The sequence below is a fragment of the Pelophylax lessonae genome (assembly GCF_965119305.1).
Source record: "Pelophylax lessonae genome assembly, chromosome: 4".
Classification (NCBI taxonomy): Eukaryota; Metazoa; Chordata; class Amphibia; order Anura; family Ranidae; genus Pelophylax; species Pelophylax lessonae.
In genome coordinates this window covers 276,055,372-276,072,351 of record NC_138771.1, presented here as the reverse complement: position 1 = coordinate 276,072,351, position 16,980 = coordinate 276,055,372, and the positions used below count along the sequence as shown (strand labels likewise).

At 44.4% G+C, this 16,980-nt stretch overlaps 1 protein-coding gene across 3 annotated transcripts in view; it reads right to left on the bottom strand.

Annotated features, from left to right (window-relative positions):
- The window catches only part of EEA1 (early endosome antigen 1), a 221,613-nt gene that overhangs the window by 122,177 nt on the left and 82,456 nt on the right, over positions 1–16,980 (bottom strand). For 2 of the 3 annotated variants that reach the window (XM_082254237.1, XM_082254238.1), the window contains 3 exons: positions 15,690–15,729; positions 12,929–13,042; positions 7,012–7,133 (listed from right to left, as the gene is read on the bottom strand). In XM_082254237.1, coding sequence (XP_082110363.1) covers positions 7,012–7,133; positions 12,929–13,042; positions 15,690–15,729 — 276 coding nt within the window. Of the gene's footprint in view, positions 1–7,011; positions 7,134–12,928; positions 13,043–15,689; positions 15,730–16,980 lie in introns of those variants that run through there. The other variant, XM_082254239.1, reaches the window with a different exon arrangement.

Genomic DNA, 16,980 nt, shown 5'->3' with positions numbered 1-16,980 from the left:
CATCACTTTCACTAACATTGCTCCATTACACAACTAGGAAAACCCAGCCTGTGTCCTATCCTGTATGATTAATACATTTAGATTACTGTATACTTGACCCAGCTACCTAAATGCATACAGTAAATCGACCACCTCTGATTTTGAATATGTGCATGCTATGTGTCAATAGAACCCCGCAATTAATGTCTTTGTGGTCTGTTAAAGCAGACCTCTGTTTACAAAAACTTTCATTTAAATATGAACTACTTGCCGACCGTCCAACGTAGTTTTACTGCTACAGTGCAGGCTGGCTGCGCAGAATCACGTATATACACACACCATCAGGAGCGTTTGTGTTTCTGCTCCATCCTTGCTGCTGGTTCCAGCATCCTGGTTTGGGCTATAATGCATTTTTCCAGTCTGCCTGTCCACCTACAGGGTGACTGATCTCTGGATGGAGACCAATCCTGATTTAAGCCAGCCAAGCCTACAGTCTCAAGTTTGTGACAGCATGTTTAATACCTGATCAAGCTGCCTGTTTGTCTGCCCTGCTAGATTGGATTACCTAGTTGACGACTATTCTCTGAACTATGCCTGCCTTTTGACTTCCGATTTGAACCCCGACTATTCTGAACCTTGCTTTCTGTCAACCGCAAGTACCGGTTTGCTTTGCTTAATTCGGGCATGCCCTGGCATGGTACCCAGGCACCAAGTCAGGCACTATAGCATTGTGTATAAGTCCTGGAGCAACTGAGTACTGGTGGGCCTGCTTGCCTATTGGCAAAAGGGGCTGCTATAGGTGAAGAACACAGAAGCCAGCTATAGTGTCTGACCACCTGTGTTAGTGGTAAGCAGGACATATATGCAATTCTGCATTTCCGGGTAGGGGGCATGCGCCCGCATGGCTGTGCTGTCACTGGCTCCAGCACATGCCAATCAGCGGTTCCCAGCCATTGATTCATAACCGCAACCCGCTGCTTGTCTGAGCAAGTGACAGGAGAGAGCTTTGTCTATGCAAACACAAAGCTCTCTTCTGACAGCAGTGATGTGCCAGTTTATGTAAAGCAGGGAATAAAAACTGGCACATCCCTTCATAAAATCAGCACACATTACACATAGTAAACATTGTTACACACACATTTAGCACTTCGATTGCACCAGATGTTAACCCCTTTTGCAGCCAGTGTCATTACAGTGCCAGTGTATATTGTTTTGATTTTTTTTTTTACCAAAGACATGTAGCAGAATACCTTTCGGCCTAAATGCATGAAGAAATTTGATTTTTAAAATGTTTGCTATATTTAGTATAAGTAGAAAATATCATTATTTTTCAAAATGTATGCACTTTTTTCGTGTATAGCGCAAAAAATAAAAAAACTCAGTGGTTATCAAATACCACCAAAAGAAAGCTCTATTTGTGTGAAAAATAAATAAATCTAGCTAGCGAAGAAGTAACTTCATTCAAATAGGCAGGTGGTAGCTATTCTTTCAATAGTGAGTTGTTACCAGCAACAGGATCACTTGTGTGATATGACACTTACAGAAAAAGAAGACTGGTCAGTTGGCATGGTAATACATGGCAGGTAGCCATAGATGGCAGTCCTGTCCCCATCCATAAGAAGTATAGTAAGTGTTTGACATGACCTCAAGGCAAGACAGAGAGAGGGACAATGACATTACCATGGAAGGCAGTAGAGAAAAGCTCCAAGACTGGCTTCCAGGAAACTTCATTCCTATGTAGCGCAGGAAAAGGAGCTCTCCCTCAGCAGAATGTAGGGGGAGCCAAAGTAGAACTACTGCTGTTAGTGGTAATGGAGAGGATAAGGCTCCATTCTTATAAGGTCCTTTATAAAGGAGTAGCCCCTTTTAGCACAAGGAGGAATTCTGCATGGGCAAGAGCACCTTTGGAAGACCCCAGAGGCACACAGAATATCGCAACAGTGACAAAGAGGAGCTTCTTACAAAAAGGTGTGCACAAGAGGGCAGAGCAAAAGTGTTATGAAGAGGATATACAAGATCTAACCAAGACCATGTCAAGATCAATTCTTTTAAAAATGCATGATCAAGAGACTGTTTAGCTAGTAGAGCAGGTGACCCAGTGTGAAACTTGACTTTGATAAGGATAAGGATGACAAATCAAGACCCAATTGTAATCGGAGTGTTGTAGGCCAGGGAGGCCTGTGTAGAAAAGGGGGTCCAGATAATGAAGCTACACTCCATGCCAAGTGAGTATAGTGTCAGAGACCTGGAGTGGAGACACCAGATACTGGCTCTCTCAAAGCAGTCTGCCTGTAGAACTGAGGGAATATTTCATGGAGATGCATTTAAAGCATGCTACTGGCAGCACATTTATGAACATGGTTTCAGTGATCGACAAATGTTGTGCTGAAGCTGAAGTGATATATGTAACGATATGAGGATTAGACCCATAAATTCTGAGCAGCACAAGGTCAGAAGGGAAGTCAGAGAAGTGTGCAGTGTTTTCTTGCAGGGGGAAGTAAGAGCATCTGTATTTAGGCATATGGTCAAAGAATTGGCTTAGAAGCCAATTCTTTTTTTTTAAAAGGTCTCTGGTACATGAAAGCTCAGTGTCTGGTTATTGACAAGATGTGGGAAGTTCAGAAATACAAAAAAAACTTACCATGAAATCCATTTCTCTGATGTTCATTGACAGACACAGCTCCTGGTATTCATAACCATTGGGTTATACTGCCCCCTACAGGAGCAAGACACTGGGCAGAAAAGAATTCTGGCTACACCCATGGGCAGTCCCAGGGGGTATATTCCCTCTCTCTGCTAAAACTACTCAGTTTTGTTACAAGCAGTGTCAAGAGAATATTAACTTCACAGAGGGGTGGGTGCTGTGTCCATCAATGAACATCAGAGAAATGTATTTTACGGCAAGTCAAAAACCCCATTTTCTCTTTCGTTCATTGACGGACACAGCTCCTAGTATTCATAACCATTGGGATGTCCCAAAGCAGTGTTAAACATGAGGGGCGGGAACAACCACAAAATTCCCAAGGCTAAAATTAGCGAACCAGGCAACAGGAGCTCAACCAAACTGGAGCCCATCTGGAAAAAAAAAAACATACACCCTCAAAGAGGATCAAGTCCTCTTAAACAATAGCCTGCAAAACATTGCGGCCAAATGAACCATCTGCAGATGCCAACACATCCACTTTATAAAACTTTGTAAAAGTGTGCACCGACTACCAGGTGGCTGTCTTACAAACCTGCATGACTGATGCCTGATTACAGAAGGCCCAGGAGGCACTAAGCGCCCTAGTAGAGTGTGCCTTGACAGGGAAAGGAGGAACCTGGCCCCTGATGGAATAGGCCTGAACCCCCGTCTGTCTGATCCATCTGGAAATGGTTAAAGAGGGAGCAGACAACCCTTTTCAAGGTCCGACCGAGAGCACAAATAGAGAGTCTGACTTCCTTAAAGACTCCATAGCTGCCAGGTACACCCTAATTGCCTGGACCATATCCAAGGCATGCAAGACAATTTCCTTCGGATGTTTAGTCCTGGGACACAGGGAAGACAGCACAATGTCTTCATTCAAATGAAAATCAGAGACAATCTTTGGAAGGAACGACGGACAGGGGCGAAGAACCACCTTATCCCTGTGAATCACCAGATAAGGTGAACAACAGGATAACGCCGCTAGTTCCGACACCCTGCGCACAGAGGTGATAGCCACCAAAAAGGCCACCTTCTGTGACAGCATAAGCAGGGGAACCTCCCGAATATTTTGAAAGGGAGGCTTGTGTAGAGCTGAAAGCACCAAATTGAGATCCTAAGGCAGCAACGGAGCCCGTACTGGTGGGACCAAATGTCGGACACCCTGAAGAAAGGAACTCACCAGAGAGTGTGTGGCCAAAGGTCGTTGGAAGAAAACCGCCAGTACATCTTCCTAGAAGTTGATTTCCTAGCTTTCAACAGGGTAGGAATCACCGATTCAGATAAACCCCTATCCTTCAGCACCTGGCGTTCAACAGCTAAACCGTCAAAGCCAGCGACTGTAAAGCAGGATGGAAGATCGGTCCTTGGGACAGCAAGTCTTTCCTGAGAGGAAGCTTCCAAGGAACGGCGGCGACCAGCCACACCAGACTGGCGTGCCAAGACCGGCGAGGCCAGTCCAGGGCCACTAAGATGACCAGAATCCCATCTGCTTCGATCCTGTGTAGAAGTCTTGCCAGAAGCTTGAGATGAGGAAAGTCGTAAATCAGCCGACAATGACCCCATGGGGCCACCAGCGTATCTGTGGCGTCTGCCAGGAGATCCTTTGACCGAGCAACAAACCTATGCACCTTTCTGTTGAGCCAAGATGCCAACAGATCTACCTTTGGGTTGCCCCACTGGAGACAGCTGATGAAACACCCCTGGATGAAGGGACCACTCTCCTTGGTCCAACGCCTGCCGACTGAGGTAATCTGCCCGCCAATTTTCCAACCCGGGAATGTGTACAGCAGAGCAGGCTCAAACGAACCGTTCTGCCCACCTTAGAATTCTGGCTACCTCCAGAGCCACCAGGACACATCTTGTGCTCCCTTGGTGATTGACATAAGCCACGGCTGTGGCATCGTCCGTTTAAATGCGCACTGGACAACCCTGAAGATGATCCGTCCAATGATCCAGACACAGTCTGATCACTCGGAGTTCAAAAACATTGATCAGTATTCTGGACTCTTCTAGCATCCAGATCCCCCGAGCAGAATGCTTGCCGAGGACGCCTCTCCAACCGGACAGGCTGGCATCCGTGGTGACTACTGTCCAATAAAAGGGGAGGAAGGATTTTCCCAGTCGAAGAGCCGACTTCCCCCAACTCAGCGGGATCTAATTATCCAGAGACTGCTTCAGAAGGAAAAGGAAGTGCTGCTAAAGTAGGCTGAACTTATAGGCTGCATGACCCAGGGAAAATGGCTGCCCCATAGGAAAGCATAGGAGGCTCCTCCAAAATGGCCGCCGAAACGATCGTTCGTCTACCGCAAAATGGCGGCGATTGGCACCGAAACAGCAAGTAGAATAGCCCATAGAGAAGCCTACATGCCTGCCCATAGTTAAACATCGCGGACCGCGTGGTATCACCCCGCTGCGGTCACATACACAGTCTGCACCCCCAAACACCGAAGCGACACAGGGAAGGGGACCCCCAAACACACACAGCACCGCAGGTACAAGCGATCCCCGCAGGGACCGCATCAGGGAGTCACCAGGCACAGACATGGGGACCACACAGCAACACAGGACTGTCACCCCACACAGAGGCCCCACACAGAAGTACTTACCTGTACCAGATGGCGTGGGGAGCCTCTCAGAACGGAAAGCCGCTGTCCTCATCTGACAGGGAGTGCCGTTGGCCAGGGACATTGCACTGCTGAATCGCAGATGCGTCCAGTGAGGTAGGCACCTCACGGGTGCATCCCTGCTGCGAACAGGGATGGGTCGTTCATAGTTCCAGGGTGAACCATATCGGAACGCTCGATGGCGGGCTGGGGGTCCATCTGACCCTCTGCCGTGGAGAACCAGGGCGATCAGTCCGAATCCCAGCACCGCATGATCCATCTTCGTCCGAAGAGTCGACTAAAACTAAAGCTGACAAAATAAACAGCTAGTAAAGAAAAAACTGACATTTTCAAAGAAATCAAAGAAAAAAAGTAGATAGGCTGAGACTGTAGCCCCTGCACAGGGAAGCCTAACTACTCCTGACGCTAGGCAGATTAAAACTGAGTTTGAAGTGATACTGCAGGGGGGGTATTGACCAGATGGGACAGCCCCCAGGGGTGTGTATATGCAAATGCCTTTTGTTTTTAACTAAGTCGATATGCCTAGCTACTCCTGCGGAGCAGAGGACAATACCCAACAGTGATGACTTAGAGGAGGCGGCAACTGTCGGAGGACGTAAGAGAAATCTTCTTTTGGTCAATTTTGTGCATGCACACAGCCCAGCTTGGGAGTGCACTCGCATGGGTGCCCCCTCAACGGCTTGCTGAGGGGGCAGATGTGAGAAGCAGCAGCAGACAGCTTCAGTGAAGGACCCCAGAACCCGAAGAGGAGTACACAGCGGGTAAGTAGAACATGGTTTGAGCTTTGGGCACACATCGGGTAAGTAGAACATGTTTTTTTTTTTTTTTTTTTTAAAGTATCGCTTTAAGACCATTATGGAGATCTGATGGATCACATTCTCCATGGCTTCTACAGAAAAATGCAATACAGAGGGCAAGAGGTGTAATCCTGCAGCAAGATTAGGATGATCTACAAATCTGAAAAAGTTCACCACTGATTTCTACAGTCCTGTTCGCCTATGTCTAGACAATTGAGAAGATGGCAACAGCAGGATGCCAGGATGGTCCTGCCAAGGCAAAGGTGGATTTCAAAGAGTCTCCAGATGCTTATCCACTGATTACTTAAAGTGGAAGTAAACCCATCCATTTAACAGTTTCAAAAAACAGTTACATTTCTGGCATGTGTCATAAACGTAACACTCCCATTGGTTTTGCTCTCAACCAAAACGTCAAACTATCCAATGGCTGGAGTCCTAACTGATCACATGTGCAGCATCATGGCAGTTGAAAATTAAACAGAGGCCAAGATGGCAGCTTCCTTGGCTGAAAACGATAGGAGGGTTTACTTTCACTTTAAATAAGGGAGTATCAAAAGAAACAGTAGATTATTTAATGGCTCTTCTCTTGTGTGGTACTTTGGGTTTGAATTTTTAGAGACTGACAGAAAATTTTTAAACAGTCTTGTTTAATAATTAGTTTGACTTACTGTTATAATTTTTATACATAACTTTCAGAGCTACGTCTTTCCAAAGAAACTGCCTATACTGTCCTTTCCACATACTCATTTCTGTTTTACATCAGTCTTCCTTTTAAACTCCTTCAATTCTTCTCAAAAAGGCACAACTCCTTGAAAAAATGTTAAACCTCAAAATGTCAGTTATAGACTATTTCAGTGACATCCCATCTCTTTTTGGTTTAAAAAAAAAAAAAAAAAGAAAAAAAAAAAGCTCCAACAACATTTACCAGGTCAGTCTTCAAATTTTCAATTTCTTGAGATTTGGATTTCAACTCCTGTGCTAGACTTTTTACATTGTCTTCTGTTGCAGCATGCTTTCCTTTCTCTTCATCATATGCTGCTTTTAGCTCTGGATAAAAATAAAAAATGTATGGTAATTTATCATGAGACAGTAATGACATTTGTAAATCACACCAAATTTTTTTGTTCACTTCTAGACTTTTGTATTCAGCTGTTCACTATCACAATCTAGGAAAAGAAAACAGACACAGCCAGCCCCTGCACATAATATGTCTGGGTAGAATCGCTTTATGGCTACTTTGACCAGAGCTTTAATTATTTTGAACATAACATTCTCATGTTTGTGTAGTCCCTTTAGTTTAACACATGACCTCACTGAAAGTAAAGACATAGGTAAAGTGAATGGAAGTCAGTACAAATAGTTCACACCACCGCTAAAAATCATGCAAGATTCAATTTGGAAGTAAAATCGCTTTCAAGCCTACAGCAATACATGGTGCAACCAAATTTTTAACAAGTAAAAAAAAAAACTCAGAAGTAAAACCACTAAAACCTTAGTTATACTTACCGGTGACTGTATTTCTAAAGCTTTTCAGGACAGCGCCTGAAGAGAGCGCAGCTCCTCCCAATTTTCCCAGAAAACACTGCAACCTTTAAAATCCCTCCTCTTCCGCCATGCCTTCAGTTGTAGAGTAGCCTCCGACAGGCTGGAAAACAGAGCATAAAAACAACAAAAAAACATAACAGACCACTAAGTCATATTTTAGGAAAACAGGGAAGGTAGAAGCTGCTGTCCTGAAAGGCTCTTAGAATATCGACACCGGTAGGTCTAACTAAGGTTTTCCCAAGTCTTCTTTCAGGACAGCACCTGGAGAGGATAACCCGGAAACTTACCCTAGGGAGGGACCACTGCCTGCAGTACTTTCCTACCGAAGGCCTGATCTGCAGCTGACAGTGGGTATAGCCTATAGTGCCAAAGGAAAGTAGAAAAGCTGAAATAGGTAGCTGCCTTGCAGAATTGTTCAGGTAAGGCACCGGCTCTTTCAGCCCAGGAAGCTGCCATTGACCTTGTAGAGTGGGCAACAATACCCTCGCAAGGTTCTTTCCCCTGAGCCATGTAAGCTTTTTTCATTGCACATTTAAGTCACCTCCCCAAAGTATTTTTGGAGGCCTTTTCCCCTCTGCGGGATCTTGAGAAGATTATGGAAAGTGCGTTTGATTTCCTGAATTTCTTTGGTTAAGGTTGGGTACTGTACCAGGCATCTTATTACATCTAATGTAAGAAAGGCCTCCTCCTTTGTATTAGCTTGAGCCAAAGAAATAGTAGGTAGTACTGCTTACTGAGTATGAAGAAAAGACGTAGAAATTTTAGGAAGAAAAGACGGATCCATTCTGAGAACTACCCAGTCTGAAAAAAAATAACTAAAAAGGGTTCTGCGACTGACAAGACCTGAATCTCACTTATTCTTCAGACCGAAGTAATCGCAACCAGAAAAATTGTCTTTTTCAGCGATGCTTCTTCTAAGGGTTCAAACTGAGCTTCCATTAACCCCTGTGACGCAACACAAAAATCCCATTTGGGAAAAAAACTTTAAGGTCCACAGGCCTGCCCCGTGCAAAGGCCCTGAAAAACCTAATAATCAAAACTTCCTGCGATAAGGCTCTCTCCAAAAAAAAACTGAAAGAGCTGCCACTTGGGTTTTTAGGGTGCTGGCTGCCAACCCCTTCTCCATTCCCTCATGGAGAAACTCCATAACTGAAACTGTATTTTTAACTTGAAGCCCCTTGGAAGAGCACCAGGAATTAGATTTCTCCCAGACCTTCATGTAGATTGCTCTCGTCCTCTTTTTTCTACTAGAAAGAAGGGTGGCAATAAGTTTCTCTGACAGACCCCTGGCCCTTAAGAGGTCTTCCTTAGAAACCAGGCTGTTAACTTAAGATGATCGGACTCCGGATGGTTCAGGGCTCCCTGCATTTATAGGTCTATCCTGAGCTCTAGTTTCCGGGGGGGGGGGGGGGGCCTTGTGGCTAGATTTAGAAGTTTCAGAACCACGGCCTCTTCGGACAAAAAGAATATGTGGTCTCTTCCTCTAATTTCCTGAGGACTAGAAGTATCAGCTGAAGGGGGGGGGGGGGGGAATGCAAAGCACGAGGGGTAGTTACATTGATGGGCAAGGGCATCTAGTCCCCAGGCCTCGTCTTCCCTGTGAAGTGGAAAGAATGTTGGCGCTTTCACATTTTGTTGGTTCGCGAATAGGTCGACCTGAGGAAGACCCCAGACCTTCAACAATCAGGAAGACTTCCTGGTTTAGGCTCCACTCTGCTTCTATTATCTTCCTTCTGCTTAGGATATTCGCCAGGAGATCTGAGAAGAGCAACAGGTCGTCCAGATAGTACACAAAAGAGATCCCCCTCAATCCCAGCGGTTCCAGTGCTTCTCCGATCACATTTGTGAATTCCCTGGGGAAACTAGACAGCCTGAAGAGAAGATGCCATACAGACTTCCCCAAGTTGACAGTGAGCCGGAGAAATTTATGACAAGACTGGGCTATTGGGATGTGTAGATAAGCGTCCCTTAGGTCTAAAGATGTCATAAAAAAAACACACAGAGGTCAGAAGCTTTGTCACCAAATAAATTGTATTCATCCGGAAGGGTTTGTACTGTATTGACCTGTTCAGAATTTTTAAGTTTAGGATCAGCCGATATTTCTCAGGAGGTTTCTTTACCAGGAAGATGTGTGAATTTAACCCATTGCCTTCCTGTTCCCTGGGGACTTGAATTATGATTTCCTACTGTAATGGCTCCTGTAAAAGGGATGTCATTGAGGAAGCTTTATCTTTGTCCCTTGGAAGACAGGGGACATAAAATCTACTTGGGGAGGGGGGAGAGGAGTTCTGAGAACTCCAGACAGTAACCCTGGGCAATGATGTTCCTGATGAAGGGGCTTGAAGTTATTTGCTCCCTCTGTGGGAGGAAAAAAAGATAACCTTCCTCCCACTGGGAGGAGGCTGTCATTTGCTTTTGGCAGACTGATTCGGGGGTTTGAAAAGTACCCCACCTCTTTCCCTGCCTCTCTGGGAGGACCAACTGTTCTTCTGATCCTGCTCCCTACTTCTCTGGGACTGTGGAACAGCACAAAAATTTTTCTTAAGACATTGTTTCTTCTTAGAAGTGAAGGCTTTCTTCCTATCTGCTGTTTTATCCAAAACGGTTTCCGGATCCAGGCCGAAAAGGAAAATCACCAGAAAATGGTATCCCACACAGCTTAATCTTGGATGCCGAGTCACTTGACCACCTTTTGAGTCAAATTGCGTGCCTGGCCAATTGGACCAACGCTGAGGATCTTGCAGACATTCTGATCGATTCTGCAGAAGAATCAGCCTTATATAACTGCTTTCAAAAGCACTGGGAAGGACTCTAATAAATCTTTCCTAGACGTCCCGGACTCCACATGCCCTTTAAGCTGTTCTAACCAGCATTCCAAATTCCTGGCAACCATTGTGGATGCCATAGCTGGCTTGAGGCTGAATGAGGTGGAATCCCACACTTTTTTGAGAAGGGAATCTGCCTTCTTTTCCATTGCGTCTTTCAATATGACCATATCCTCAAACGCCAGATCTGTGCAATGAGGGACTTGAGAAAAAGCCGCATCCACCCAAAGGGGAACCTTCTTCTAAGGGTTTTAGAGTAGAAAGGACCCCTCTCCAGGTCTCTCCATGGTTCCCGAAAGAACCTTATTGACCTGAAATACCATACGTTTGGATTCATCCAGACCTTAATACATTCTGTCATGTATGGAGAGTTGAACCTTCTCCTGGATTTCGAGGGTTGTATAGATATCTTTATAGGAAGTAGACGATCGGCTTAAAGCAAACTTCAAGGTGGACAACAAAGAGCTGGACAGCGCACTTGGCTGGGAGTCTTTTTGTGTTGGTGGATTTTTAACTAACAAGGAGCGGACTGAACTTAAGGTGTCCATTAGCTCTTTCCTGGAAGAAAATACATTTGTACACTGTGAAGATTGCTCTTTAACAAGGTCTGCAATGCAGGTTTTTCACAGAGGTTTAGGCCATGAATCCCTGAGGAGATTTTTTCAGGAAGGACACCTCCTTTGAACTGAGGGAGGTCCCTTAGACTTAGCTGTAGCTTTGACCTAAAACCAAAACACAAACAAGACCACCAGTCACCTAACAGTTGGGTGACTATATACCCTTATGTGAACATACTACCACCACCTCAGGAAAGGAAAAGGGGGGGCACGTGCACTGAAACAGCAAACATATAGACAGAGCCCCAGCCCAGACTGTAAGGCTGAGAGTAGTTACCCTCAGCCTTACAGAGCAGGCTCCCCCCACAGGAAGGAAAAAACGAACATCAAAATAAGCCCTTATGGAAAAGATAGAGACACCACTGTACCCCTCTTACCTGGACCTGGCCAGAGCTTGCAGCACCTGCTTCCGCTGCTGACATCTCCTCCATTACTTGCAGAGTGCACAGAAGGATGTCAAAGAACCGCCGTTCTTTTTAACAAGGGCTTCCCGGTGTCCCCACACCCTTGCCGGAAGTCCTGTCTACCGGAACTGACGTCACTCGCTGGCCGGGACACGGAAACCGACATGAGGAGGACTGCTGCGAGCCGCAGCTCCACGCCTGGACTTCCTGCCAGCCCAAAACCAGAGGCCCCCAGGCAAACAGATTGGACATTCTGGCAGGACATTGCTTCCTCTGAGTTGTAAGGGACGGAAGCTCCGGAACACCCCCCTCCACTGCGCCGGGGGGGGGGGGGGGGGGGAGGTGCTAGAATGGTCTCACAAATAACAAGTACTAGAGGTAATCCTACCCTTTCTTCACCTTGAGAGAGCGCAGCCCCCTAACTGGTTCCCTGCAGCACTTCCAGCATGGTGGAGGAAACACAATAGCTGAAGGCATAGTGGAAGAAGAGGGATTGTAAAAGCTGCAGTGTTTCCTGGGAAAATTGGGTGGAGCTGCGCTCTCTCCAGGTGCTGTCCTGAAAGGTGATTTGGGGATTTGGGATTCAGCGCATGATGTATACAAATCTGCAATAAATGTATGGCCGATACCTACAGACAATTTTTTTTATTTTATTTGGAAATTTACGATGACATTTCAATTATAATCCGAAGTCATAGGATTTACTTTTAACACTTTCACTTCATGATCTGAAAGTGTGCATTCTGAGGGTATATGGTAGCTTTATTCAGACTAACCATGCAAAGTTTTTTGTGTTTATTCCTTTTTTTTTTTTTTTTGCCAATTGCTGTCTATCAAATTGAAGGTGTCATTTTTTTTAAACAATATTAAGAGTGGATGGCTTTGTTAAACCTAGTTGTGCATGTACTTGCCAGACATGGTTTGGTTTTTGGTTGTTAAAGACTTTGAAAGGTTCTCTCTTGGCTTACAAAATAACTTACAATGAACTTTTTAAAAAATTTGGAATAATAAGGTACAAAGCATGTAGAAGTACACCTGACAGAACACAGCTTCAAGCTAATTTTAAGTAGGTATTACAATTGCAGTTTTTTTCTTTGAACCAGTAGATTGTACAAAAAGAAAACCCAACGGATGCCCACATCAGCACAACTATGTGTGAGGCAGAGATCTCCCCTGCTGCGCTATTGTAACCTGACAAGGGTCAACGCTGGTCAAACTTTGCTTTTCCAGCAGGACCAGTTGACAGAAGCAGTTGTCATTAGATATGCTTCTGTTGAACAGATAGCGGTTCAAATGTACCAAAAGTCGGTCAGTTCCTGCTTTAGAAGAGAACTTCTGCTTTGTCTGTGAGTTAAAAATTTTTAACAATGAATAACCAATTTAATGCTACGATTATCTTACCATCCTACCAATTACCCCATGATATAACATAAGTACTTCATTGCACTTACCAACCACTTCAGTAGCCAGTTGTGCAGCTTTTTGCTCAAACAGGTCTTTCATTTGTTTAATATTAAAAATCTCAGTCTGGGCTTCTTCCAGCTTTTGTTCTAAAGCTTGCAATTCTGTGGCGAAACAAACATTGTATTATAAACAATTATTTATTTGTACTTCAAATCACTGTACTGATTATTTAATCAATATTTAAAAGAACAGCTTTAGACCTCATGCACACTGGACATTTTGCTAACTTTCCTAGACTCTTTTCCTCCTGGCAGCAGCATTTTGGCTTTAAAAAAAAAAAAAAAAAAATGCTTGACGCTTGTAAGCATTTAGGCCTGTCAAGCGCTTGGGTGTTATTTCATTTTTTTTGCCCACTGAAATGAACTTGGCGCATCAAGCATTTTTTTTCCAGCCAAAACACTGCTGCTTCTGGACACATTTAATAAGAAGTATCCCCCCTGTGCTGGTGGCTGTTTGAAATCTTCCATCCTCTGAACCCCCCCCCCCCCCTTTCAAAACCCCCGGCAGCAGTAATTTTCCAGTGCTGCAGGGATTGATACAGCCATTAAGCCTGTCCTAGGCACTCATCAAGGGGCTATCCAAATGTGCCTTTGTTGCTCCTTCAGTGCAGAGGAGGCTCCCTACCACTGGAAGCTAGTTACTGGCTGGATCCCCAGATAAACAGAACTAAATCCTAAAAAATGCAGCCATCACATTTAAGGATTGATAAGCTGTAATATATTAAAATTTTGTTCTTGGGTTTAATACTGCTCTAAAGTATAACTAAAGGCAATACTTTCCTTTAGTTTTGGATAGAGTGGAAATGGATTAGAACACCTGTCAGTGTTTTGTTTTTTTTTTTTGCTGTCTGTGCCCACATTTGGAAGATTCACCCTCTCTATTTGTCCTGTTTACCTAAGTGAAAGTAAAAGAAAATTCCAAATTTGTTTGCTTTCCCCAGAAATGTAATAGGGAGGAAATCTTCCAATGGGGACATTAGTTCTGGTGACCTGGGGGTCCCCAAGGAATTCCCTACCTGTTTGGCTATGGTACAGGAAGTGAAGAGAAATCTCCGAAATGTCACACAAATGGCAGAAAAAAAATCGGACAGGGGTTATAACCCTCACTTGTTCAATCCAAAATGAAAAAAAAATTGTGTCTATATATATACTGCGGCAGGGCGGCCCGGCCCTGCAAAATCATGTACATGTACTGAGATCTGGGGCGTATGCCACTGGGAGCCTGGTTCCCGCTGTGATTGGACACAGCAGGAGCCAATCAACGGGTCACCGGGACCCGCCGATTGTTCTGAGGAGAGGCAGAAAAGTGGTCTGCCCATGAAAACAAGGCAGCCCGCCATTCTGTCAGAGAGAGGAAAATTAGGATTTTGTGTTCCTGCTAAACAGAAACACAGATCTCTGTTTTTCTCTAGTGCATCCATCCCCCCCCACAGTAAGAAACCACTCCCTAGGAGTACACTTAACCCTTTGATCGCCCCCGATGTTAACCCCTTCCCTGCCAGTGTCATTTATACAGTGGCAGTGCTTTTTTTTTTTTTTAGCACTGATCACTGTATTTGTCCCAAAAAAATGTCACATAGTGTCAGATTTGTCCGCAGCAATGTCGTAGTCTTGCTAAAAATCGCTGATCATCGTTATCAATTGAAAAAAAAAAAAATAATAAGTCCATAAATCTATCCCATAGTTTGTAGACGTGATATCTTTTGCGCAAAAATGAATATACACCTATTGGGATTTTTTTCACATTATTGAAGAAATCAGATTTTTTACATTTTTTTCTTGGGTATGTCTTATAGCAGATAGTAAAAAAAAATATATATATTTTTTTATGGTGAAAACAATAAAAACCACGCAGGCGTTCAAATACCACCAAAAGAAAACTATTTGTGGAAAAAAAAGGGCATCACTTTTATTTGGGTACAGCATCGTACGACCGCGCAATTGTCAGTTAAAGTAACACAGTGCCCTATTGCAAAAAATGGCCTGGTCAGGAAGGGGGTAAATCCTTCCGGAGCTGAAGTGGTTAAGGGTAAAACTGGACAGCAAAACATTTACACCAGAGCTTCCAGTTTCAGTGTAACTGAATCTAGAAGATTCTGTATACAAGCTGGACCATGGTTTCTGTAGAAATTGGACTATGGTAATCTCCCACAGAACCTCACAGTCTAATGACTAAGTGCCGGTTCACATTTGTGCGGCTTGCGAGATCGCATGCAATTCGGAGGGCACTGCTCCTTCATTACATGCGATCTCATGTGCGGATGCGAATTCAGCCATACACTTTGTATGGCTGAATTCACACTGTATCCGCACCAAAGACGCACAGGACCCTTTTTTTCGGCCGCATCAGGATCGGATCGCACAGTGGTTCACACTTGTGCGATCCGATCCTGTGCGAACTGTCAGATCGCACTACGATATGCGATCAAACTGGGGGTGTTGTTAACATTTAATTGACACCCCCTGCGTAGCGCATATGGCAGTGTGAACTGCCAGATGTGCGGATGCGATGCGGGAACAGGCTGCAAATTCGCAGCGTTCCCGCATCGCACAAGTGTGAACCGGCACTAAACCGGAAAAGGCCTAAAAGATACTCAGGGGCCCCAGCAGCATGAGAAAGGGAGTGAATTCTAATACATGCGTGACATTGCCCAACCTAGGAAGAACATCTTGAATTTGGAATATCAGTTCACTTTTCCATAGGCTCCTGTAGAATAATACATTCTTTAATAAAAAGGATTGCAATTACCTGTGGCTGCTACCATGGTTGCCCCATCTGATGCCGAGTACTATAAAATAAATAAAAGACAAAGACAATTATAGTACAAAAGGAGGCACTGAGCGCTATATAAACTGAATAACATGTGTATGAAGTTACATCTAGCGCGATTATTTAAAGCTAAACCAAAAATGAAATGGAAGCGATCAAAAGGTAACATTAACCCTGATCAAAAGTAAGAAATTGTATCCGTATTCATAAAAAGAGTAAAAACAAAAGCAATATATAAATATGGAGAAAGGCTGTTAACCATAGTGAGCCAGCAATTAAAAGGTTGAAGAAATACCTCTGGGACCCCTGGTTAGCTGGATTCCTCTTCCAGTACTTCCTCTGTCTAACTTGAGCAGAGAACATATTGGAAGGTTTTCATTTATGCTCATTGCAAGGAGATAGTTGGGAGAAATATTCAACAGGAAGAGTATTAAGTCCTTTATTCTGCTGGCACCTTTTTTGACAGATATTATTTAAACTATGCATATATAATTAGCAATTCAATCACAATGCATGACCAATGGAAAAAACTATCAAACTGCATCATAAAAAATACCCTTTTATCCCCATACCAAGCTCCCCAAGACTACTCTGTGCATAGCTGATTTTGTTGAATAAAATGTATGACTGAATAGGACAAATCTTTTCAATGGAAACAGGCTTACCGCGGCTTTATTATAAAAAAGAAACTGCTTTTGCTGGAGAGAAAGCTACAACTTACACCAAAGCAGCATCCTAATTAAAAGTTCTCAGGTCATGTCCTGCAAATCCAGGTAAAAACAGCTTTGGTGAATAGCCAATTTAAAAGCAGAGTTCCAGCGTGGGGGGGGGGGGGGGAATTAAAGTCAGCAGCTCAAAATACTGTAGCTGCTAAATTTTAATTTAAAGACAATTACCTGTCCCGAGAGCGTGCAATGTCGGCACATAAAGCCGACCCATCCATCGGCTCCAGGTGCAGGTGCTGGCATTCCTACTAAGGTAAGCAGGAAGTGAAACCTTACTGATTCACAACCTGCGCTATCTCAATGCTCCCGCTGTCTTCTGAGACCTCTGTGTGTCTCCCAGAGGGCTGCAGGGGGAAGGAGGAGGGGCTGCAAATGACTTAGGTCGCAGCGCCCTTACCCAGAAGTGGGAGCGGGTACCCTTTTTTTGACTGGTATGCGCTCCCCCCGAAAGGTGCCAAATGTGGTACCGGAGCGGGGGAGGAAGCAGGCCAGCAGAGCTTCCATATTTAGGTGGAACTATTGGTTTTGGTGATTGTTGCAATTTT